Source organism: Sebastes fasciatus, chromosome 4 (genome assembly GCF_043250625.1).
Source record: "Sebastes fasciatus isolate fSebFas1 chromosome 4, fSebFas1.pri, whole genome shotgun sequence".
In the NCBI taxonomy this organism is placed as follows: Eukaryota; Metazoa; Chordata; class Actinopteri; order Perciformes; family Sebastidae; genus Sebastes; species Sebastes fasciatus.
This window is the reverse complement of record NC_133798.1, coordinates 27,009,391-27,035,975: the sequence shown is the minus strand read 5'-3', so window position 1 is coordinate 27,035,975 and position 26,585 is coordinate 27,009,391. Positions and strand designations below refer to the sequence as shown.

General features: G+C 43.4%; 2 protein-coding genes across 4 annotated transcripts in view; one reads left to right on the top strand and one right to left on the bottom strand.

Moving 5' to 3' along the window:
• Nucleotides 1-19,177, top strand: part of mapk8ip2 (mitogen-activated protein kinase 8 interacting protein 2) — a 37,686-nt gene extending 18,509 nt beyond the window's left edge. The window contains exons 3-14 of one of the 2 annotated variants that reach the window (XM_074633256.1): nt 6,421-6,657; nt 6,757-6,832; nt 7,698-7,799; nt 8,301-10,518; nt 10,669-10,880; nt 12,471-12,546; nt 14,756-14,928; nt 15,020-15,129; nt 16,244-16,366; nt 16,504-16,574; nt 16,656-16,754; nt 18,348-19,177. In XM_074633256.1, the coding sequence (XP_074489357.1) occupies nt 6,421-6,657; nt 6,757-6,832; nt 7,698-7,799; nt 8,301-10,518; nt 10,669-10,880; nt 12,471-12,546; nt 14,756-14,928; nt 15,020-15,129; nt 16,244-16,366; nt 16,504-16,574; nt 16,656-16,754; nt 18,348-18,420 (3,570 nt within the window). In that variant the 3' untranslated portion in view covers nt 18,421-19,177. Of the gene's footprint in view, nt 1-6,420; nt 6,658-6,756; nt 6,833-7,697; nt 7,902-8,300; nt 10,519-10,668; nt 10,881-12,470; nt 12,547-14,755; nt 14,929-15,019; nt 15,130-16,243; nt 16,367-16,503; nt 16,575-16,655; nt 16,755-18,347 lie in introns of both variants that reach the window. The other variant, XM_074633255.1, reaches the window with a different exon arrangement.
• Nucleotides 19,178-20,835: 1,658 nt separating this feature from the next.
• arsa (arylsulfatase A) lies at nt 20,836-26,395 on the bottom strand. Of its 2 annotated transcripts, none has more exons than XM_074633258.1 (9): nt 26,065-26,395; nt 24,799-25,039; nt 24,467-24,685; nt 24,107-24,276; nt 23,726-23,850; nt 22,541-22,668; nt 22,351-22,453; nt 21,914-22,269; nt 20,836-21,229 (listed from the first exon to the last, which is right to left on the bottom strand). In XM_074633258.1, exons 1-8 carry the CDS (start codon nt 26,292-26,294, stop codon nt 21,974-21,976), a joined length of 1,512 nt encoding a protein of 503 aa, XP_074489359.1. In that variant the 5' UTR covers nt 26,295-26,395; the 3' UTR covers nt 20,836-21,229; nt 21,914-21,973. The 2 variants fall into 2 exon arrangements, with proteins under 2 accessions (XP_074489359.1, XP_074489358.1); XM_074633257.1 differs by having other exon boundaries at nt 20,836-21,275; nt 21,920-22,269.
• Between the last annotated feature and the right edge of the window lie 190 nt (nt 26,396-26,585).

Sequence of the window (26,585 nt, the reverse complement as noted above, 5' to 3'; positions counted from 1 at the left end):
ACCGTAGTAATTCAAAACGTAACGTTTCATTCAGTTTTACATGTTAAAACGTGTTGCTTCTAAGTTTAGCTTTAACTTTTACAATGTAGTAGGTGTCTTATGCCCCCATTGACCCACATAGCCACCGATAACGCCTATTTAATGGCCCGATAACAGTCGGCTTTGGGTGAATTCTTATCATAGTTCATTAATGCCAACTTGCAGATAAATACAGGCAGAAAAATGGCAAGTGCAGTGACAGGAGAGAAACGTGCAACTTCAAGCAAGCTATAGTGCGAAAGAGCTGATAAGTGAGGTATTTAAGGTGATAGAAAGAAAGAAAGATAAGGAGTGACTTGGTTTGCATTGCTGTTTAGTGTACTGCTTATTTGCATATAGCTATCTTATGTAAGCATCTCTGTAGCTCTGGAATTTTTTTTATCTAAGCTACCAGCACTGCAGTCATCACAGTAATGACCATAAACCTCAGACATCCATATGATAATACCAGGGACGAAATGAGGAACATGCATGGCTTTGGTGAACAGAATGAATCCTCCATGTACTCTGATAATCATACAGATCATCATTATACATACATGGATACTGGATCCGAGCACACGGCATACTTTCACTACTAAACTCCTCGGCGTATAATAGAAATTCCAAGTAGCACTTCCACCAAGCATCCTATTCAAGTCGCTGCGTTATGAAGTGTGTGCAAATAATTGAGTCATTAGCTGTATCATCCCACATGTCCGACCAGCTTAGACCTTAATTACTCAATTTCTAAGAACTATTATCTCATGTCCTCTCTCTCTTTCTCTCTGTCTTTCTCGCTCTCTCCATCCTGTGGGATGTAAATGTTTTATGCTGGTGGCGTGGAGCCACGGCTGCAGCAGAGGGTGGGTGACCCAGTGCAGTTTGCTGCTATGCAGAGACAACCTCCTTCTCCTCCTCCCTCCCTCCCTCCCTCCCTCCCTCCCATGTGTCTTCCCTTCCCTCCCTGCTATGCAGAGTGTTGCTTGGAGACAGAGCTCAGATTCCCTCCTCCCTTGTTCCCTACCACCTCTCCGCTCCCTTTCCCCTTTAAAGCCTCGCTTCCTTCACTTTCTCTCTCTCTCTCTCTCTCTTTCTCTTTCTGCCTGCTGAGGTGACTGGGAAAGGGGATTTAGCTCAGGGATGGTTGGTTTTGAGGGCTAAGCTCTGTGCTAGATATTTTTGCTTCCTCCACTTTAATCCACTGACAAAACACATAATGGATAGCGAGCAAAGCCCTTCTGTAACAAAGCTGTGTTTGCGTAGCATGTGAGGAGACCTCCAGAGGAAGAGAGACTTTTTTTTGGTAACACTTCATTTTACAGGTCTGCAAATTTCATGGTATTATTTCGGTGATAATTAGCAAGTATTTAAAATTCCTTTGGAATCACTGCCTCAAAATTGATCGAAAATTACTTTATTATAAACATTATTTAATAATGATATGCTAAAATAGCATATAATCGGTAAAATAGGGCCCTTAGGCTTGAGAAGCGGCTAATAGAACACACTTCCGATCAGCACAAATCTCACCGTTGTGTGACTTATTGTCTGCACACATGTAACCTGGTAGCTAATGTCATGATTCAGGGAGCTTTTTGAGACATTTCAAATAAGTTATTTGCTAATTATTATCTATTTATCAGCAGACATGGGAATAAAGCATATCAATTAACTTTGTATTCTTTTCCTGGAAGTGTATTAAATAAATTACCAGCTATTGGGAAATAGCGGAATATAATTATTGGCAGTAATTCCAAAGAAATTTCAAATACAGTACTTGCTAATTATCACCTAATTACCATTAAATTTGTGTTACCCTTTTTTCTGGTGCCAGAGAGGTCATACAGTAGTAAATCATGCATCAGTGGCCTCTTCTTCCTCCCTCCCTTCCTCCCACATGCGTTTACAGACACACATCAGCAGAAGCCCTGACTGCTCACTTCACAAACAAGAAAGCACAGCGTCGGTCCTTGTTACGTTACATCATCGCCCAGAGGAAGTAATCTTGCTGACATGGGATGGATAGGACACACACCCAGTTGCCCTTCTGAGAGTGTGTGTGTGTGTGCGTATACATCTACATAACAGAGAATGAAAGGCGAGACAGAGAGTTTCGTGCACGGGGTGTTTCACATGGTATTTGATTTTGCCTGCATCAGTAGGGTTGGTGACACTCTGTCAGCTCATCATCATCATCATCATCATCGTCATCATCAGCAGCAGCAGCAGCAGCAGCAGTAGTCCCTCCCTCTGCTGGTGAGGAGAGAGGCTTCTGGTTTTTATGTCAGTATGAATCAGCCATATCGGGCAGCGTGTCTTTGATGTTTAGGAAGTATGCCAAACTAAACAGCGAGATTATCCTCCGGCCCCAATCCTCGGCTCTGATTAATTCCAATTCGCTTTGGGGTTCAGGTCTTAATCTGCATAACCCTTTAGATCAGTACTTAGCCTTTATGACAGGAGCACACACACACATGCATGCAAACGATAAACACGATGCCTTAAAATAGCTTATTCTGTCATACGGAGCTGAAGACAGGCAATTAAACATCGTCCACATGGGATTGTTATCGATGTCTGATTTTATATCTCTGAGGAGATGGTAATTGCTGGCATTAATGCCAAAATGCTATAGCATTCCTGGCTCAGGCTGTCCTTTCCTGCTATCCGTGATGTCAGACGGGATTAGGTTTGACAATGTGTTTTCAACCGTGTGATTTGTTTTCTTTCCTTGACCTTTATTTCTTTTTTCTTTACCCAGCCTATCAACATAACAAGCAGAGACCACAACAGAGGGAGCCCCACCCTTTTTTGTCTTTCCTCCGAGTCTCCCCCCCCACACACACACACACACACACACACACACACACACACGCCCTGCTGCTTTCTGCCGCGCCTCTGATTCTTCACTTCCTGTCTCTCTAAAATCCATCTCCGTCTCTCCAGAGCCCCGATTGAACGCCATGAGCGCATGCATAATTCAGAGCAATGGTGTCTGTGTCTCAGCTGTGGTGCTAGCTTGAAATGTGGAAATTGAGAGATACGCTGATAGATGGAGGCCATCGCTCACTGGGTGGTCGCCATTAATGGGCGACTAATCGACATCTGTCTTACGCTCCGGCGTAAAATTCACCCAGATTACGAGACGCATTTGGTAAATGGGCTTTACGTGGACGCGCACGTGCACGCACACACAGACACTGTTTATACCATCATTGCACAAACGACGTGAATAAGGGATACATTTGGGATGATATGACATGATGATTATGGAGGTATAGCTTCATTTATGATCAGGATGTGAGCTAAATGAGCATTGATGTATTAAATAGTGAAACATCTCCCTTTCCCATTATTTTAACAAGTGATCCAAGACTAATGGCTTTGGAGGTGTGTATGGAGCCAATCATGCACCACGTGTAGCCAGGAATTAAAGTAAAGCAGCAGTGGGTAGAAATGGAGATTAGTATGAAAAGTTATTTTTATAAAATGGTTACTATATCCTGACAGTAGTGCATGAGACAGGTAATCAGATAAGCATCATGTGCCTCTGTGTCCTCCGGTGATCCTAATGGCATCTGCAAGATTTCACAGACCGGAGGAAAACAACCAATCAGAGCCGAGCTGGAGTCTGCCGTCTCTGAGCAGCTGTCAATCACTCGCGAACTCTGATCAAACGGTCAAACTAGGCAGCACTGATCAAATATGAATTAATATTCTGTTACTGTAATGCCTAATTCTTTCCTCAAATGTTTTCAGAAACATCTTGTAGTGCACTGTTTAGCTGGAAAATGAGAACGTTTGTGATGAGCCATGTAGAAGTCAGTTGAGGACATACCAAGCACCGCCCATCAGCTGGAGCACAGCCAATAGGAACGCTCTCTCTCTGAAATGACCTGTGATTTTTTTAAAGCCTGAAAACAGAGCCATGAGGAGGTGCAGAAGTCTAGTTATCTCTAAGAACACTTGAATTACAATATGCTGAAAGGTTATTATGGAATTTTTGCCCAATGATGGCAAAAACATTCTGCCTACTGCAGGTTTAATGTGGCTAAAAAAAGACCCACTCCAAAATACAACACCTAGCCAAATAAGTGACTGCGACATGATCTCAGCCAACAGATAACTCCTGCACACCTGCAGTAATTCAGCAGCATTGCATTCATGGACAATCAACAGCTGTATATCGGTCTCTGTAGGGATGTTTTGCACCTCCACTAGATCCTTCCTGTTTTCTGTTGATTTTACAGTAAAAGACTACATCCTTCTCTGAGATTTTACGAGTCCCTGGCGTCCACTTGGTTCGCAAAGCCATGCAGTCGATGTTCACTTGAGGATCATGTCCTCAGTTTGTTTCTCTCATCCGTCAGCTGGTCCGCTCAGTAAGCAAGATGGCCTTCGCAGTTCAACCCGAAGCTTCTCCTCTCTGCACTGCTGAGGACAGCGCTGTATAGTGGAGCTGCCATCTCACGATCTTCTGATGTGCAGCAGCAGCGGCAGAATTACCCACGCCGAACAAGCCTGTGGTCTAATTAGAGATCAAAAAGCTGCTCTGCCTTTATTTTTTGTTACAGTGATATCTCTTTGGCCAATTGAGCTGCTGTTGAGGAGCATGCAATGACTGTATAATTGTTAGTTGTAAGCAGAGCTGTTCAAAGAACACAAGTGTGTCTATGACTGTGGAGCGGTGCAGTTTCTATGGGCGTTCCTACAAGGACACCATTTTAACTTTCAACTAATTTCATTTCCATTGGCTGCAATTGTGCTCTCCAGTGCTTCTGCATGTGTAACTCATTCACAACACCTCCCCTGCCAGCACACTTGCATAAGTCTGCTGGGTGACAACGGAGGGACAGTCACGGGGCTGGATGGGATGTCCTTGGGAACCGGAGACCATGAGGATCGATTCTCGCCAACACACAACTCTTATTTATAGTGCTCTCTTTTTCTTTAAGTCTGCCTGCCCGTCTGTCAGGTGGCCTCGCTAAAGGGTGTCTCCTGATGGTGTAGATTAATCTCCTATAAAGGCAGGAAGATGTGGTATTTTCACAACCCCTGCTGATGGATCTCTGGATTTTTACACTGTCATGGAGTTATAGGTCACATATCCCCAGTGATGGATTATAATGGGTCAGTGTGAAGAAAACAGCATTGACGATTATGAAGTGAGAATGCATATAATGATCGATTGAAAGGTTTCTCATACACAGTTCCTTTCAAAACACTTCTTCACGTCTAAATCACAGAAATAAGTTAATTAGATACAAGTAAGGCATTTTCATGTGTACTCTCTCTCGGTAATAGATTGGGTGTTGATTTCTGTTGCTGTGGCATAAAGCGGATGCACCAGGCGTCAGCAGAATCGCCTTGGACGGGCGACAGGGCGAGCTTTGATTCCTCCATTAAAGAGACTGCACCGAGAGAAACTGCTGCGCTGTTCAAGCTGCAAACCAGATAAATCAATTCTTGTGTTTGCATGGTCGAATTCAAAGTCGGGAAGAGTTGATTTAAAAAAAGAAAAAAAACACAAATGTTTGCGGCAGTGTCCAAACAATGACGTAGCGGCCTTTATTATTATTAGCGTTTCACTCAGTGCTTTTAGGCTCATCAGAGAGAGATGATGCTGGTGTGATTGATTAGCAGACGGTGTGAGATGCGGGTCAATAAGCTACTTTATGGACCTCGCACCATCAATATACCTTATAACTGGCAAACGTAAAAGCTACACACACACGCTCACGGATATGTAGGCTATTAAACCTCTTCTGCTTTCCGGTAAACCAGCTGTAACCTGAGAGGCTTCTGATTGATCCACTCTCATTTCATTGCCCCTCCTATGTTTTTCTTTCGTCTTTGTCTTTCACTCTCTCTCTCTCTCTCTCCTTTCTCTTCCAAACAGTCAATCCTCAAGACTCCTCCATTGTTCTGCTCTCTGCATGCTTCTCTGCAGACTGACGTATTTAGCGACTTAATTGGTTCAACCTTTTCACCTTTATCTTTTCATGGGGAGGTTGCAGCACTGCTGATGATGGCTGCACTTAGCTCCTCTATCTTATGTACACACACACGCACACACGCACACACACACACACACACACACACACACACACACACACACATGCATGTATTCATGGGTGCACACACAGTAGACCCGAGGCTGCAGCAAAAAAACATAAAAATGTCTTATTCAGCATTCGGTTGTACTTAGCTCCGCCCTCTCGTGTCACTTCTGGTTGCAAAAAAACACGATGGCAAAAACTAGAGGCTTCAAAGCCTTAGTCCACAAAGCAATGGGTGACGTCACAGTGACTACGTCCACTTCTTACAGTCTATGTGAAAACATAAATCAACTTTTATTTTATCTCCATTACAAGTCTTTCTCTCTCTCTCCTCCTGTAGGACTCCCTCATTCTGGAGAAGAGCGACATGCACCACCCAGTCTGCTCCTTCCAGGATGACTTCCAGGAGTTTGAGATGATTGACGACGAAGATGATGATGATGAGGAAGAGGACGAAGATGATGAAGTTGACCCTGATGCACCCCCGTCCCCCTCTGCCTCTCCTCCTCTCTCTCCTACTCTTGGCACTCTGAAGAGCCGACCCACCACATTGAACCTCACCACTGCTGTGTCACAGGTAAGCCGCCTGAAGCTCTGGTCCTAAACAACTAAACACAGATTATGTATATTAATAAAAACGTTGTTGAATATCTCCCTCTCTCTCTTCTCTTGTTAGGATTCACTGAACAACAACAGCAGTCTGTCCCCAAAGAAAGGAAGCTGGCAGGACTCTTTACGCAAGACCTCACAGGGTAAATACATCGTTAACTACCTGTGATTAATCTGAATTATGGATATTATGTTTTCATTGTATTCATTTGTCGGTCAACGACACATGATACCTCACAAAAGATGCTGCTTATTTTGACTGGCGAGATTTTGGTAAATCGTATTCGTCGTATCGTAATCGTATGAATCGTAATGAATATGCAATTGTGGTGCTATACATCGTTTTTTCATACATTAGAAGCAGGAACTTACCCAACACTAATTAATTTATCTGGACAACACTGAATCAGCAAGGGGACATCCCTTGAACGATTTTCTATAATTTAATTTAATTTAATTTAATTTAATTTAATTTAATTTAATTTAATTTAATTTAATTTAATTTAATTTAATTTAATTTAATTTAATTTAATACTGTATAATATAATATATGGCGCCATGGTGATACAGTGATTAGCACCGCTGCTTCACAGCATGGGTTTTCTCCGGGTTCTCTGGCTTCCTCCCACAGTCCAAACACATGCAGGTTAGGTTAATTGTTGACTCTCTGGAAGGATGGACAAAATATAATAATATAATAACACACATTCAACATAATGAAACTCAAGTTGTATTATCTTATGAGAATTACATGGATTGGCTCAAGTGAGGCTATTAGAAAGAAACAATTAAACCTACAAAATAATAACTTGCCACAACAATCCAGGCACATCATATTAGGTTAGTATTAGTATTTTAAGTTTCTTTTTTTTTGTTGTTGTTGAAGTTTTTAATTTGTGAAGTGATTGTCCCGGATGGGCAGGTTTATTGTCGCCTTGTTTAAAATAAGCTCAACTACTATAAACGATCCTTTACACATCAGAAAATAAATACCCTCTCTACCTCCAGGTCGTCTGTCTCCAACCCACTCATGTCTGGATGACGGTAGCCATGTGACAGGCCAGTGTCCAGACTCTCCAGTTACCCAGGCGCCAGTGTCCCAGAGCAAAGGTATTCCACCAAAACAGGCAGGGGAGGGCGGGAACCCCCAATCCCCTCACAGGCCCCTCCTCTGCGACATGGAGGGCAACAGGCGGGAGAGGCCCGAATACGGTAACAAAAAGGCCAGCCCGGCAAGCGTAGAGCTCATTCCATCCTCATCAGTGTCGTGCAGTGCCGTGATGTGAAATGAAGTGAAGTGATGTGAACTTGACTTGTTCTGTAGCATTTATGTTCAGCAAAACACTCATTTGCAGTAGTCTACTTTAGTGTTTCTAATGAAGAGGAGTTCGCTCAACTTGCTCGTCCCATATCCTCTGTTTTAAACTGATTATGAATGTAAGAAAAATATCTCTTCATTCATTATTCTTAATCTTTTAATTTACGTTTTAATAGTCTCTTTTTGCATTCTCTACATCATCTTCTTCATTATCCTCTATTTCATCCTCTATTTTCTTCTATTCTCTTACGGCCTTTCTTGTTTCTCTGCACCTTTTTTTTGTATCTTCCCAGGCTCATTTGGTCAACACAAGTCCCACCCTTGCTCTGGTGATGTCACTGAGCCAAAGGCAGACCCTTCGATCCAGACGACCAGAGTACCGTCTGTAGACGAGTACTCCCAGTGTTCAGACACGGAGGTGGACCACGACCTCAACAGCGACCACAACCACAAACACTCAAACAGGCGTGCGACCGACACTTACACGATCACCAGTGAGTCAGGCGTGGAGCCGGAGAATGAGCTAGACCCGGATGGAACTAGTCGCTGCTTGTCATCCACCGCACCAATGGGACCCTGCGACGGCGCCGATACACCCTTGTCTGACGAGGAGCTGGAGAAGGACTTTGAGGTGGAGTATATGTGTAAGGAGACCTACGACATGGTGTGTAAGGAGAATCGGTCATCATATGTGGAGTTCCCCTCCATTGAACCCGCCTCCTTCTCCAGCTATGTGTCCTCCAGCCGCTCAGATGCTCTTGACCACTCCAGTTCCGACGCAGCAATTTCCGCCATGGAGGCAGCAGCTAACGACTCCACCTCTCCGTCCTCAGACCCAGGGATAGCAGATATGAACCAGCGGGGTTACATGACTTCGGACCAGGACAAGGACCTCAGCTCTCCGGGCTCTGACTCTGACATTGAAGGGGAGCTGGAGGCAGCGTTTGCCTGTGGCGGTCCCGTGGTCTCCAACATGATCTCCTCTATCTCAGAGACAGAGCTGGACCTGACCAGTGATGACAGCAGCAGTGGGCGCTCGTCTCACCTCACCAACTCCATTGAGGAGGCCAGCTCGCCCACATCAGACCAGGAACAGGACCTGGATACAGAGTTAGAGCAGGACAGTGGCATCGTGGGACTAAAAACGTCTCTACTTCTGGGCCAGCCTGACCCAATCAAAGAATTGTCCACTCTTCCCTCTCCTTCGCCTCTACCCTCACCCACTATTGCCACGCCATCCCCTGTTGACTCGCCCATCTTACCTCCTGAGACCTACGATGACGAGCAAGCTCTGATGGGACTGCAGAGTGTGGACGACGAGCTGTCCTTTGAGCACCAGGCTGACCCAGACGAGACTCTGCCTCCGGCCCAACATTGTGAAGACAGCCTGTCCAGACAGATGGTGCTGCAGATAGAACCAGACCACAGTCTAGAGAGCTTCAAACGCTCCTTTTACCTGCCAGTGGGACCCAGGCTAATCCCCAATGCAGATGAATACGATGGAACCAGCGAGGGAGACTCCGATTCAGAAAGCGAAGACGACCTGAGCGAGAACTCGGACTCGCCGTGGCTGCTCAGCAACCTGGTCAACAGGATGATCTCAGAGGGCTCCTACCCAATCAGTTGTCCCGAGGACTGCTTCAAGAGGAAGGTCTCTGTGTCGGACACCATCTCACCATCCTCAGACATCGGAGAGGGAGATGGTTTCAATGATGAGGACCAAGAGAAGAAATCAGAGATGGAGGGATTAGAGGAAGAAGAGAAGGAGGGTGAAGGGTACAGAAAGGACATGATGGAGCCAGGAGAGAGGAGGAAGAGTGTGGAGTCTTCAAAAGAAGGAGCAGTGATAAGTCCCTGTCTATATATGAACAACCCTACTGGTGACAACATAACCCCTGTGATCCTGGAGCACTGTGCAAACAATGTGAGGGGAACCACCACGTATACCACTAAAGACTCTGAGAAGAACTTCACAGAATCTAAGAACGCCAGGAGACAGGAGGAAGACGAGGAGCCCAATAATGACTTGATGATGCTGGAGGGGAGGAAGGATCTGGATTCGCCAAGCCTCAGCGAGAGCGTGGTCAGCGACAAGGACGAAGGACGAGAGACTGAGCCCAAGTCAACGGGCCGTTCCTCGGCCTCTCTTGAGCGTATCACCGAGGTTAAACACAGCCTGACACTGGACATACCCACCGCCCAGACTAACCGCTGCTTCAGCCTCACCTACTCCACAGACAATGATGAAGAGGAGGACGACGGAGACTCTTACCCGTTCATGGGTGGCATGACGAAGCAATCCTACCGGGGTAGTGACTTGGAGCTTGACAGTTCACCCCCCATTGACTCCAGTGTGCAAGACCGTCCCTTATCTGACCATGACCTCCCACTGTGTGAGAAAGATCTGGCTCTGAGGCCGTCGAACGAAGATGATGAACTGGCCTACGACTCCATGAAGTACACGCTAGTGGTGGATGAGAATACGACGCTGGAACTAGTCAGTCTCAGGAGGTATGCTCTGACATGATGCTCTAATATTGTATAACATTTCTTTACTTACCGTAGGGTGTGCCTTCTAGTGGTAAATCAGACAGTCTTACGGTACTCGTAGATGTCTAGCCCTAAATTGAGATTTGAAATGGACGAACCTTGTCCTCTCAGGTGCACATCTGTTCTGAGTGATGACAGCGAGCTGTCCACGCTATGTGACGAGGAGCCTTTGGGGACGGGAGAGGTGGACTATGGTCGTGATGATGATGACGATGTGAGGCCAGAACTTCTCAGTTCTTCTGAGGACTCCTCCCCTGAGGCCGACCTCCCATTCTCCAAGAAGTTCCTCAATGTGTTCGTCAACAGCACCTCCCGCTCCTCCAGTAAGTCGCACACAAGGCTATTCAAACACTTCTGGAAAACTCTCAGATATGTACGTGCAATCAAATATGTAATTTTTAGGGATTAAAGAAATAGTGTGACATTTTTGGGAAATACACAGTGGAAACCGCTCATAGTGATCACGGTTACAGTGATCAACTGCTTATATGGATCAAAAAGCTTGGGGCAGATTCATTCTTATACAAACGCCGTTTATTTTACTCCCTTGATACTTTGCCTCGCAGGCCGTCTGCCTTCCGGCTGAATTCCTGTGCTGTGTGCACATTGATATCATAACGGGAATAAAAGCCATTTTTTTCTGAGTTAAAAACGAATGCGCACGGGAAAACACCCTCATCAGGAGGATTGATAATGCCTGGTCACATAATGCCCCCAAAGTGAAACTCTGCAGCACACATGCAGACCGGCACCTGTCTCCCTCCATGCTGCTACCGAGCGAGGGAACGAGGAGCCCCGGCAAAGGGGCGCCCTTCTGCATGCACTCTTGCGCTGCAGAGCCGGACAAAAACGGCAATGTCTCACCCACAGTGAGGGGAAAAGGCAGAGAATTGGCAATGAGCCAGTAAATGGTGAAGCTGTCCGTTTCATACAAATATCTAAATGTCAATTAGATGGTAATCTGCATGAGAAATGATGCACAACAACAAAAATGTGGTTATAATAATCATCCGCTTATAGTGATCAATTTGACCCAGACAGGCGTGATCACTATAAGCGGATTGATGCAACTCTTATATTGGTCAATGAGATTTGAAACTACAGTCAGGGAATGGTTAGGTTAGCTTAGCATAAAGACTGAAAGTAGGGGTAAACAGCCACCCTGGCTATTTCCAAAGGTAGCGCCTCTAAAGCTCACTCATTTACACATTATACTTGCTTGTTTAATTTAAAAGTTCAGCACATAAAATGCACATAAAACCAAAACTTTTTGTTTCCCCTGTTTCCAGTCTTTATGCTAAGCTAAGCTAAGTTAACCGACTCCAGCTTCATATTTAGCGTACACACATGAAAGTGGTATTGATCTTCTCATCTAACTCTCGGCAACCAAATGTATTTTCCAAAATGTGTAACTATTCCTTTAACTTAAGCCTATATAAATGATATACCCTACAGGTTATGGCCCAGCAGCATTACAGCTAAAATTGTCGACTCAGGGTCCTTATAATAAATGTACCGCATTAGGGTTTAACTCATCACTGTCAGCATGATGCATGAACATGTGATCTAAATTTGGCAGGGAGCCCATGAAAGACCTATGGGAGGGCTCTGCCTCCCAGTACAGTACATCCATCATCAATCAGTGCTCTCGCTTCAAGAGTCATATATCCCTAATGAACGGCTCATTACAAAGCCTTTCGTTGCCATTTCTTTTTTGACAAATCCAATTAGCTTCCATTATGACTTCCTCACATTAAGTTTACTTGAGGATGTTCCCTAAACAAATTACAAGTTAAGTTAAGAAAAACATAATTCTGTGTATTTTATTTTGGACATTTAGCTTTCAGTTTTATTTGAAAAAGGTTGTTTCAGGGCTTTAAAACTAATCTAACTGGTGTCTTCTTGCCATGTAGGCACAGAGTCGTTTGGACTTTTCTCCTGTACCATCAATGGAGAGGAGAGGGACCAGACACACAGGGCAGTCTACAGGTAAGACAATCCACAGTACGCTCGTTTTTGATAATGGGACAACATATGAATTACAGCAAAAAGCAGATTCATCATAAAAGATTGCAAACAATAAAGTTGTTTTCATGGATTTGTAAGGTTTTGAGTTGGTGACCCCTTACGAACAGGATGAAAGCCGGCAGGATTGAGATGTAAAGCGTGGTGGAGAAATGAGCAGCAACAGTCAAACTCAGACTTCTGATTTTAACTTGTGATCAGATACAAGTTAAAAAAAAAATCCCACAATTCTCACCAACAGGTAGTCGGCAGATGGACAAAAGAAACCGTTTCACAGGTGTCGCAGATTGTGGCTGACATGCCACTCAACCTGACCCCTTCTGACACTACACTGCTTTCCCACCTGGTATATCTACCTGTGGTCTCTACCAACAGGGAAGGGCACACCCATTATAAATTAAAGTAATATATTTACAATTTATTAATCTTACCAATATTACCATATACAAAATAGACATGCATATAACCTAATACAGATTAAATAAAATGCATAATAAACTGGAGAATTATCAAACAGAAGACAATTTAACAAAGAAACGTCGACCCAGTCCCCCCTCTCTTCCCCGGCTACTTGGTTCAGCCTAACGAGGTAATTGACATCAGCTGGAGTCCTGTGGCTGCTTTCTCAGGCCCAACTCCAGCCTGGACCCTCCCAGTCCGTTAAGGTGGAGGGTATAAATACAGCGCCCACTTCGAGACAGACTTCCATCTCTCCGGCAAGGAAATGAATAAATATCAGAATCAGAAATAATTTACTGAAATCCGGGGGAAAATTGAGTTACGTTTTGCTCTCAATCTAGAATATAAATGTACATACGTATATAAACATAGAGAAATCATAAGCAAATAGAAATAATAAATATGTATAACAGTGCAAATAATAATGCTGAAAAATAGGTTCTATCATTAAGTGTGTAAAAAAGCAAGAATAATATACATAAATATGAATATTAGTTTAAATGTACTGTATAAATAAATGCAGTGTTAATGCCAGAGTAAACCAGATTATTGCAAAACTGAATAATTGCACTAAATTATTACTGTTAAATCAGTGTTGCACAGTTGAAGATATCATAAATCTTGGGGTTTCAGCTGCCGATTGGAGTAAAAAATAATAAATATATGTTGTATATATGTATAAATATACAACCCTTTACAATCTAATGAACATGTCTACCGTTTTTTTGACTAGACAAGGGTATATTTGATTCTAAATACAATCTGTTTTCTTTAAGTTGATAACGTTTGTATGACAATAAAGTAGAATCAATTAAATGTCTATCTTAGTTTGAGCAGTTTACGAGTAAATGTTTGTACCGGTAGTCGCATGGAGCGTGTTCCAACACAACACGCCGTTGCAGCTGGTTAAGTCGGTGTCGATGCAGCTCGCTGTCGGAGGGTTTTATCACCACCTTCCACTCCCCACTGACTGGTTTGGGATGGCACTTAACATGGCAGACCCTCCACGTGAACGCGCAAACGGACATGAACTTCCTGTATCAGTCTGTTTTGTCAAACTTTACACAGTCAATATGCATATGTGTGAGTCTTTTTTCCCCTTAATGAGGGGGGATACTCTCCAGCTCCCTCACACGACTGTAGAAACGGTGTGCTGGATTGAATTGTGAATGTCATTAGCTCTAGTTTTCAAATTACCATTTTGTGTCAGGGAGGAAAAAGTCCTTGTGTCGATAAACAAAACAACACGTCTTCGAAGTTTCACTAATTATGTTAGAGAGGAGGCAGATGTCCAAGCTGCAGCTGAGCTCGAGAGCTGCAGGGTGACCAGAAATAATCACATCAGCCGCCACCTGTGTCTGTGCTTGTGTGTGTGTGCAAGAGCGAGGGGGAAGGCTACATGTGCCTCCCTTGTATACACGTACATGTTGTGAATATATAATTATGTACTTGCTTTGCCACAATCCTCTTTCAGTAAGTACGTCCCCACATTTAGAGCTCTTTGTCTCTCTCCACCCACCCCACCATCTCTCTCTGTCAGCTGTTTCATCCCTCCTCTCTCTCTGCTCCCCGTTGGGAGTCACCTGAGACCCAAACAGATGCTTCCTGATCAAATTAACTCCAGTCTGTATAGGATGCCCAGCAGCAGGGAAACCATGTAAGGACACAACGCTCAACAGAGGTTTTCTCTCTCTCTCTCTGCTGCTCCCTGCAGGTTCATTCCCAGACATGCAGATGAGCTGGAGCTGGACGTGGATGATCCTTTATATGTGGAGGAAGAGGAGGATGACTACTGGTACCGAGGCTATAACATGCGGACAGGGGAGAGGGGCATCTTTCCTGCCTTCTACGCCCATGAGGTCATCGGCCAGTCTAAGGAGCTGCTGGGTGAGTTGAGAGATGCATCGACTGTCGTTTCCTCTGTCTCACCGTGAAGCTCAGAAGAGTCACATGTTCTGTATGTATGTGTCCACATTAGGAATGAAGAGAAATCCAGCATGGATTGAGACCTACGGCGTTCAGTTTCTGGGGTCTGTTGAGGTACCTTATCACCAAGGCAACGGCATTCTCTGCGCCGCCATGCAGAAGGTAAGCTATGTGGGAAACAGATGTGCAATCACACACAAACAGACACAAGCATGTGTGCTATACACTGTATGCAGGCTTTAGGAGTAATGGATTACGTGGAACAGCGTAAACACAGGTGTAATTACATACATACATTACAACGTTAATTATGGTCCCGTTATATTTAGTGTCGCAGACATTCCAGTGAGCCACAATATCAGGGCCCTGGCCCACCTAAATGGAACAGGGCCATAATCATTATTGTTATTAATTACACCTGTGTTTACCAGGCATGGCTGCTGTGAAAAGGGCCTATAAAGATACAAGAAAAGGTAACTATAATCTGTTACAGTTACAGAAAAAAGATATAATTTGATTACTGATACATTTAGTAAAAATGGGGATTATTAGCAGGATTACAATTTTTAAGTACATTTAAAATAAAGAATTATATACTATTTAGATCGGTACACATTACAACACAATCTGTGTCTGTGTGGACGGCACATGCGTGCGAGCCGCAGCAGATCAGCGAGATAGCCGTCAGGTAGAGATAGGCGGTGTGGCCCACGTTGGTAAAAAAAAAAATGCATCATTATCTTGTATGTAAAGCAGAATATGGGAACAACATCACAGTACAGTGCAAGTTATCACAAAGCAGGATGGTATGCACACTTTCCAGTTCATCAAGATTATTCTTTTGCTGAGAGGTATCCCAGCGTGAAAAGAAATGAGTAGGAATAGGAACAGCTTCAATTTTCTCAGCAAACATAATACGGGACAAACCGGGAGATTTGCATGTAGGATAATTTAATTTAATGTTTGCTAAATGATTCAAGTGTCTGCTGGAAGGCAGAACTGTACTGTACTGTGATGTTGTTCCCCTTTTCTGCTTTACATACTAAATATTTTTTCATCTCTCTTGCATTTATTTGCATATTCAGTATTGAGATGATCCAAAAGTAATGGAAGATTACAGATGCATTACTTTTATATGGTGAAACTTGGATTAGGTTCAATTTTTTTTAACAGGTAACAGAATAACATTTTAACCCAAAGTAACCCTCCCAACCCTGACTGTATGCACCATTAAAGCATGTTTTCTTCTGACATGAAAACGTTTTTTGCCTGTTAGATTGCGATATCGAGGAAACGGACGGTACACGTGCGACCTCCTTCTCTGTGTGAGCTGGAGATCAGCTTGCAAGGAGTGAAACTGATCATGAGCCTGGAGGATGAATATGACGCCCTCGATGAGGTATGGACAAATGAATCAATATATTACACAGACAATTAATTAACAATGTCAACCATCCCTTTAATATGGAATATACTGTTGCTTTGATGACGTTTTTCTTTCTTCACACGTGTCTCTGCATCTCTCTTCATCTACAGTATGACAGGTGTAGTCACTTCTTCCAGATGAAGAACATCTCGTTCTGTGGATGCCATCCGAGGAACAACTGGTAAACAAACATGTCGTGTCACCAGCGTACAGCGTGACATCTGACTGGTTTCATCACATTGTTTTCTTCTCCTCTCTGCAGCTACTTCGGCTTCATCACTAAGCACCCAATGCTGAACAGATTTGCTTGCCACGTGTTTGTATCCCAGGAGTCCATGCGACCTGTAGCAGAGAGTGTCGGGTGAGTGCAAATCATCAATTTGATCAATTACTCTACAACAAACGTATACCAAGGCACAGTAATGACTTTACATCTTTGTGTGTTTCTGTCTGTTTTGACATATTTACTCCACTTAAATTGTAAATGCACTTTAATGGTCAAGATGCTGAACATACTAACAGCCCTTAAAAGAGATTGGAAACATTAACTATTTAGCTGTACGTCATATTTGAAGTGCTCTTTGATGGTTTGCTTTTGTAGTCTGATCTCAAAGTCCTGGATTAAAGTGCATCTTTACTACCAATCACTCTCATCTGTAGCTGGATAAGTGATCCAAGTGGTGGTGGATGAAGTACGTGAAAGCCACACTTGAGTAAAAGTACAGATATTTAACCAGAAAATGACTTTAGTAGAAGTTAAAGTCATCTATTAGAATATTACTTGAGTAAAAGTCTTAAAATATCTGATAGTTACTGTGCGTAAGTATTAAAAGTAATTTTCTGATATTAAATGTACTTGGGTATTGAAAGTAAAGTATAAGTAAATGCTGTTAATAAAGCAAGCAGGTCAGAATTTTGAGATTTATGAAATTTATTCCTCTTAACATGTGAACATGTAAATCACCATAAAAATGGAGGCTACATTACACTTGAAGAAAAAACAAGGTCTTCACAATTTAAGGATTTGAAGAACAAAATCCAGTTGTTCCTTCCCTTTCAGTCGCATGTAGCCTGATCTGACATGCAGCTTGCCTGGACTTGAGCGGAAATCGAGGGGCACTTGTCCATCACGTGAATGATCTATCTTGCAAGCTAAGACCACTGATTCTCCAAACCTTCTTGCTTGCAATAGTTACAAAGATGCTTAGGGGAAATGTGTTGGAGTATAAGTACACATTTTATTTAGGAAACGTAGTGGAGTAAAAGTGAAAGTTGGCAGAAATATAAAAACTCAAGTACAGATACTCCCAAAAAATATTTAAGTACTGTAACATAAGTATTATAGTAATAATAATAATAATGCATTTTATTTGGTGGCAAATTTCAGGACACCCAAGGACACTTTACAAAGATAAAATAGCCTAAATACTCGAAAACAGCAGCAGAGCAAACATAACAAGACAGACACGTATGAGATGGAATAAAACAGAAGGTGGGATTTGAATGTTGTAATAGTGTCAGACTGTCGGATGTGTGGAGGGAGGGAGCTCCAGAGCCTGGGAGCATTACACAACTGGATCCAGGTTTATTTCGCACTATAGCCCTTTACTGTATGTGTGTGCACGTGTGGAAGCTTATAGTCATGTCAGATTCAGCCGTTCACAGTGTCTCTGGATGGAGCAAGGGCAGGCAGCAGAGCATGGTTTGGGCATCATCTACCAGCCTCACATACTGCTCTGTCTGTGGAATAGACCCAACAACAAGAAGAAGAACTTATGTAAAACAAGTACCCTGGCTTGATTCGGCGAGAGTTGTTCTTTATTTGCGCTAGAGTTGTTTTAATTAAGCATTCTTTCTCAGCCATTTCTTCAGTAAATAGTCAGAGCATGACTGTGTCAGATCTGTTACTACAAGATGAATTACTAATCTCAAAGCTGTCTCATCTCCTCCGCAGACGAGCCTTCCAGGAGTACTACCAGGAACATCTGGAGTACGCCTGCCCCACCGAGGACATCTACCTGGAGTAAGAAGCGTTGCCATGACGACCACCTTCTTCCTCCGCAGCTTGTGTATGTTCATCGGGTTTGCCACCAGAGGGCGCTGTCAGTGGGGGGGGTCTTCTCTCCATTGTAAACTACTCTTTGGGATCTTAATTTCTACAGTATGCTAGGCATCTGACTGATTTCACTCATCTCTCTCTCTCTCTCTCTTTGTTTATTCCCATCACCTCGATGGATCGATTGCCTGTTTCTTTTATCTTTTTCTATGATATAAAACTAAGACGCTGAGCACCTGTTTATTTAAAAGGTTCCTCTTTTGAAATGAAAACGATATACCTACTACTGCTGTTTCACTTGTCAATGCATGGCTAGTAGGGTTACTGCACACAGACACACCGAGAAACACACAAGTGAATGGCAAGCAGCTCAACAATCAGTACGGGAATGGTGTCGGCGTTTAAATTCACTGTAAATATGTATTTGTTCAATACCGACAAACTTGCTTATTTGATTTCTACCGATAGTGACATTGGAGCAAAGTAGAGAGAGTACAGTGAACTGTCCTTGGTCCGAGCTTACCCCTGTGTCGCGTACAAGACGTAGTGTGTGTTGTAAATACGTGTATAGAAAGTAGACATACAGGCGCCTCATCCACACTAATTAAGAAACACTCACAGCAGAGACGGATGGAGGGGATTTAGTTTTGTTGTGGGTATTAATGACTCACTCTGACAGGAGTAACTGCAAGTGGAAGAGATTTTAGCGTATAAGGACTTGTAAGGGACTTTGTATGTCATTCGCCCCCCGCAGATATTTTATTCAGCTTGGATTAAGGTGCAGTAAGTGTCGGCACATTTTGGATATGACAGAACCAATTTTACTTTTGTCCGGTCCTCAAAGTTGCACCGCTCGCTGACCTTCACCTTTCATAGGAAATCATTCAACTGTTAAAACTGCAAATCATAGATCACTGTATGCTTTGCTGCGATTGATGTGACTTTCAGGTCAAAAAAAGCAAAGGCCCTCTGAAAAGCCATATTCTCACACCTCCTCCGACTGTTTAACTCGTCTCCGTTTTCTTTTGACTTGGCGGTTTCAATGAGGGAAAAAGGAACGACTAGACTGACCGATAGTCAGTAATGCTGTATCGCAGGGTGCCTACTGTACAGTGAGAGCGTCCTGCTGATTCTTGGTCCCGGTATCACAATGTAATCAAACCTTTAATAAAGCATTAAAAGGGAGGTTTTATAGTTATGTAAATGGTTAGACTTTGATCTTGTTTTTTTTTAAGTGTGATGGATAAAAGGGATGGCCACATTCATTTACTGCTCTAAGTCTGGGTCAAAGGTCGAAAGCATAATTCGCACATCACACAATAACCTCCTCTGGGGTTGTTGTAGCATAGCATAGCTTACAGTCTAGCACCTTATAAAGGGGAGGAGGCATATTTAAAGAATGATGCACTCACTAAAAGTCATCCGACCATCCTCGTTGTTCTTTCAGACACTGTTTAGCATCTTGTTCTGCCGCTTTCAGTCACAGCCCACGAGAGCAAACACCTCAGTTCACTGTTGATACGGCAGGAGGGAGGGAGGGTGTTATCTACATATGTATCGCTGTCAGTTAGATCATGTATATATCGAATAGCGAATCTAAGATAGTGCTGTGTCCTTTATGTTGAGTATGTTATGAAATTAATATGTACATTAAATTAAAAAGAAATAAAGAAAAAGAAAGATCACAACCAGACAAAAACCCCTGAAAGAAAAGAAAAGCATAAATATCTGTGATCTGCAATAATTTTATTTCAGTGTCTTATGTTTCTTCACTCAGTATCTGTCACGCAGGTGGCATCCGGGTTCCTGCCAACTCCATAACCCTCTACAGACCGGCTTCAGCAGCACATTTATAGGGCACATTTGTGAGACGTGACATCATTAGTGTGTGACACACACCCACCAGACTACTGACCAATCTGCTGTTAGAGCTGAATAGTGACCGAGTCAGCCGCCACTGGAAAACTATTATTATTGCGTCTTGCCGATTATAGTAATCACCTCTGAGCTCCAAAAGTGTGACCCGCCTCTGATCTGTATCTCTTTGCTTCTGATTCTGTTTTTCTATCTTGTTACAGCCTAGTTAAAACCCTTCTCTCCACACAGCTAAACGAAAACAACCTCCGAGGATGATCTAGTCCCATATAGCCACTGAGACATACACTAACAGTTAAACCAAACTTTTGACTTTATTACATTAACAAGATTCTTCACTGTATACCTAGAGCAAAACAGTATGTGACAGAACAAACATATCCTATCTTGTATCTTTAAAAAACAAGGACTTGTACAATTAATTAAAATTCCAGGGAAAAACAAAGAAAAAAATTACAAAAAAAATCACTCTGCCTTGTCATGGGTTTGGTCTTATGAATAAAATATATGCTTGATGTCCGAAAAACCTTTATTGTTGTCTTTATTGTTCAGATCTGCTCTTGATTGTTTGTGTGGTTGTTGCAAAGCATTTTCACATAAACTCAATACATTTATTCAAAATGTTATGATTAAAACAAAAGTTGAGATGAAAGTTATAAAAAAAATAAATGAATAAATATGTATTAGTTCTAAATGTAGTTGATATCAATATTAAGAAAATTTCCTCATTGAGTTAAAGCAAACAGTGGGTAGAAATGGAGCAAATATGATTAAAATGTTTTTTTTTATAATACAATTTTTATAAAACACTATATTCTTACAGTAGTCCATGAGACAGATAATCTGAAAAAAGACATGTGCCTCTGTGTCCTCCGGTTTCCTCCGGTTTCCTCCGGTTTCCTCCGGTTTCCTCCGGTTTCCTCCGGTTTCCTCCGGTGCTCCTAATGGCATCTGCAAGATTTCACAAACCAGAGGAAAACAACCAATCAGAGCCGAGCTGGAGCCTGCCGTCTATGAGAGCCGGCTGTCAATCACTCGCGAAGTCCGATCAAACGGTCAAACTAGGCAGCGCTGATCAAATATGAATCAATATTCTGTTACTGTAATAACTATTTCTCTCCTCAAATGTTTTCAGAAACATCTTGTAGTGTACTGTTTAGCTGTAAAATGAGAAAGTTTGTGACCCGGCAGCCATGTTGAGATCAATTGAGGAAATACCAAGCACCGCCCACCAGTCAGAGCACAGCCAATAGGAACGCTCTCTCTTTCTCTGAAATGACCTGTGATTGGTCAAAGTCTCTCGTCACGGGCTAGATTTTTTAAAACCTGAAAACAGAGCCATGAGGAGGTGCAGAAGTCTAGATTTCTCTCAGAACACTTGAATTACATTATGCTGAAAGGTTACTGTGAATTTTTTGCCCAATGATGCCATAAATATACTGCCTATTGCCACTTTAACAGATTGTTTGCAGTGTTACTTTTCAGTATCAACAGTTATTAAATTATACGGTAGCTGTCTAGTAGTGATGCATCATCACATAATTACAAAATCAGCTTTCACAGAACAAACTTAAGGCAAAAAATCTGAGCAGTACCTCCAGTCTTTCCCACATTGTCGTCATGATTGGCGGTCGTGGGAATTTGTCCCATCAACACTTGCAGCAGCTGGGCTTGGGGCTGCACTGAGGATCGCAGCAAGGCTCCAGGTTTGGGTCTGTTCCTTTTGATATCTGGCTCTCTCCAAACACCATGGAGGCTTCAAACTGCTCCTTGACTTTCTTGATCCTCTCCAGTATGGATTTGAGTTCTGGTTGTACCATCAGGGAGAGAGGGTAGTGCTCTGAGGGGTCAGCCTCCAGGTCAAAAAGAAGAGGGGGGTCGTGGGCCTTGAGGACTGCAAACACCGGGCAGTCTTGGTCCGGGGTAGTACTGCTGTGGGTAGCACCTGAATGCACAAACATGAACTAGTGAAAAACACCTCAGCTCTGACTGTGTGATTATGCTTCTTGACATTTCAATGCTGTACCTCGTGTGTAGAAGTGGGCCTTGTACTTCCCCAGCCTGAGAGCAAACAGGCCATACTTCTCACTGGGATCTGTGGGGTAGAACATCATCGTCTCCCTTTTACTCTGCAAAAACAGGATTAGAGATAAAAATGAAGCTTGGTTTTCACATGATTTCAATCTCTGCAGAGTGTGATGTACTTGAGCCACTACCTTTCCCTGGTTGACAAGGATTTCTGTCATATCAACCCCATCCAGCATCACCTGGGGTAGTTTGGCTCCTGCCAGACTTGCGATGGTGGGGAGGAGATCTAGAGTGCTGGCCAACTCATGAGTCACACCTAAAGAGATGCATACAGAAAAAGAGCAAGCAGCAATCACTAAAAGGTCATGTATAATGGGTTTGCATTGATTTGATTATGGAATATTTTCATACTGGAATCATAGGAAACCAGTTGATGCCTGGAATGTATGAAATAAGTGTAAAGACTTGTGGTATGCTTTTGAAGATGGTCAGCAGTAAAGCTGAGTATACTTGACTAAAATATGCAAAACCACCAGTATGGTCTTTGAAAGAGAAATATACACCAAGTGGTCTGTGTAGAAAACTTTGATTTAGTGCAACAGAAAAAAAATGTTTCCCTTTGAAAGCATCTCTCAGTCTAAACCAGGGGTCGGCAGGCTTAGCAGGGAAATCCAGACGTCCCTCTCCCAAGCAATGTTTTCCAGCTCTTCCTGGGGGACCCCAAGGCGTTCCTAGGCCAGATGCGACATAAAATCTCTCCAGCATGTTCAGGAGAAGTGTTCTGGACGTGCCCGGAAAATCTCCAAAGGGAGGCATCCAGGAGGCATTCCGATCAGATGCCCGAACAAACCTAAGCTGGCCCCTTTCGACACGAAGGAGCAGCGGCTCTACTCCGAGCTCCCTCCGGATTAAGGTTGTTGTTGCAACATTTTTAAAAAACATTTTTCTCCCATAATCAGGACGTTATAATAATTCTAAATGAGAGCACAATACAAGAAGGCTGCCATCCTTATGATAACATCCACATCGGAGTTGAAAATATTAACCCTACCAACCTGCCACCAATCTTGTTCGTCAGCAATAAACGGAACAAATTCTGCGAAGAAGGCAACGAGTACTCGCCAATCAGAGGCAGAGTAGAGGGGGTCTTCGCCGAATGCGGGTGGGGGGAAAAATCAATCAAACTACCGTAAATAACAGGCCGCCAATGGCTGTGGGAGAGGTCATTTGGCATGTGGATAAGAGGGCACTTCAACATTTCAAAAAAAACAATCTTGCACATTTATTGCTCGTGTGCCAATGGTGGAACCCTTAGCCTACGGTTGCCTACCCCTGGTCTAAACTTTTGGTGCAGGAGATTAAGGAGTCCTGACCTGGCTGGATGGTCCCTGGCCAGAAGGCGATGGCCGGCTCTCTCATGCCACCCTCATAAGTGGTGCCTTTTCCACATTTCAGAGGCCCCGCGTTTCCTCCACGGGACATACGCATCAGCGAAGGCCTACACACAGAGACAGGAATAAATTGATAAGAGACAATTAATGTATTATCATAATCGGGCAATAAAATATATCAAATATATCAAATATAAAGAGGGCAAAGATGTAATGCAGCTTGACCTTTGAACAGAGGAAAAACACACACTACTGTACCACAACTAATGTGGAGGGAGATTAAGATGTCTGCATAAGAAAGTAACTACAAATCAGGCCATCAATTAATTTCTATATTTAAACAAACCAGGGACAAAAACCAACCCATTGTCTGCAGTGAAGAAGACGAGTGTGTTGTTGATCACTCCTGTCTTCTCCAGGGTTGTCAGTAGGTTTCCTATCGTGCTGTCAAACTCAAACAGAGCATCTCCAAACGGACCCCTTAAAGTGCGCCCGGCTGCCCCAAGACCTGCATACTGGGGGTAGTGGGTGTGCTGTAAAAGAGTAGAAGTGTGTTTATTGTCTCACTGCACTACCATTATCTATCTACATGGGGTTGAAAACTCACGTGGACTTGTACTACGCATTTACATTTTTTTTTTTTTAGCCTTTTCAAGCTCTGATTGTAAGTGTTGTTTTGCTCACTTGAGGGGTACGCTATCACAGAGTGTTTTTGTTGCTTACATGGGAAGGATAGTAGAGGAAGAACGGTTGTTGTTTCATGGCTGATGTGATAATGAAATCAGTGGCAAAATCACTGTAAGCCCTTTCCAGATCGAGGAAGTTGACTGGCTGCTGCTTGATGACCTCATTGTGTATTAGTGGCACAGTCACACCGCCAACGTCACACACTCCAAAACACTTAACATCTGGAGGGAAACAAGTCAGGTTCTTACAGGGGCCCTGGGGAAAAAAACAAGGAGACACAATATTAAAATAGATACTGCAGAAAATAAATACTATTACAGATTACTTTTCAAAACGTTTAATCTTTTCATTTTGTAGCTAAATGTGACCTGATCGTGGGAGTAGGGGATGCCCAGGTACTGGTCAAATCCCTGCCTGGTCGGAAGAAACATCCCGTTGGCCCCAACTCCCAAGTGCCACTTCCCTACGGCAGCAGTAGCGTAGCCCACAGGTTTCAACACTTCAGCAATGGTGGTCTCATTGAGAGGAAGACCGCCTCTAGATCCTGGGTACAACACTCCCGGGTAGACACCGGAGCGGGTCTGATAGCGCCCCGTCAACAACGCTGCCCTGGAGAGCCATCAAAACAAAGAAATTAAAACAATATTTAAGTGAGGTAAGAAGGACTGGAAAGTGTATCATGTGTGTGGACTGGAGGGCTGGGTTTTACAAGATGTGGCTAAAAGAATCTAAACCATGTTTTACTGTAATTCACAAATTTTACAACATTTACGCTGAGGTTGATAATATTTCCTTTTTTTTATTTAAAGATATATCTCACAAATCATCTGGCGTGGAGAGGAGGTCGTGTTGCTCTGTCTCTATCTGTCTGGCGTGGAGAGGAGGTTGTGTTGCTCTGCCTCTATCTATTTGGCGTGGAGAGGAGGTTGTGTTGCTCTGTCTCTATCTATTTGGTGTGGAGAGGAGGTCGTTTTGCTCTGGCTCTATCTATCTGGCGTGGAGAGGAGGTTGTGTTGCTCTGTCTCTATCTGTCTGGCGTGGAGAGGAGGTTGTGTTGCTCTGCCTCTATCTATTTGGCGTGGAGAGGAGGTTGTGTTGCTCTGTCTCTATCTATTTGGCGTGGAGAGGAGGTCGTTTTGCTCTGGCTCTATCTATCTGGCGTGGAGAGGAGGTTGTGTTGCTCTGTCTCTATCTGTCTGGCGTGGAGAGGAGGTTGTGTTGCTCTGCCTCTATCTATTTGGTGTGGAGAGGAGGTTGTGTTGCTCTGGCGTGGAGAGGAGGTCGTGTTGCTCTGGTTCTATCTATCTGGCGTGGAGGGGAGGTCGTGTTGCTCTGGCTCTATCGATCTGGCGTGGAGAGGAGGTTGTGTTGCTTTGGCTTTATCTATCTATCTATCTGGCGTGGAGAGGAGGTTGTGTTGCTTTGGCTTTATCTATCTATCTATCTGGCGTGGAGAGGAGGTTGTGTTGCTCTGGCTCTATCCAGGAAGCTGCTTGACATCCTCCTGAATCCAACTTCTTTAAAGTCAGAGAATATGAATGAAACCTGATTTGTTTGTTTACTAGTGAACAGCTGTGATTGTCCCTCTCACACACGGACCTCCCCGAGTGAACTAAAGACAGTAGAGACGCTACCTGGACGGAGAGCAGACCGGGCTGCTGCAGTAGAAATCGGTGAACCGGAGCCCCGCCGCTGCCAGCCGGTCCAGGTTCGGTGTGACTGAACTCGGGTGACCATAGCAACCCAAGTCCCCGAAACCCAAATCATCTGCGAACAGCAGCACGATGTTGGGCGGTGAGGCCCAGCAGGAGAACAACAGAGAAGAGGTTAAAAAGAAGAAGAAGAAGCGGATGTTGATGTCCATTCTGCGTCCTCCTGCATCTGAGTGAAGATCAGAGGAGCTGTCACCAGACCCGAGGAGGAACCGAAACAAACCGCTCACTGTCGCCTAGAGATGACGTCACGCACTGCAAGGAAATGTTTTTTTTATTTTTTTATTTTTTTTTATATATATATTTTATTAAACAAATTCAAATTTACAAACAACATGGCTCATAAATCATTACATTCAAGTAAAAAGGACTGCAATGAAATGTAGTCTTTTAATGCAGCTGACGTGCACTAATGATGGGAATTTAGGCTCTTTTTAATGAGT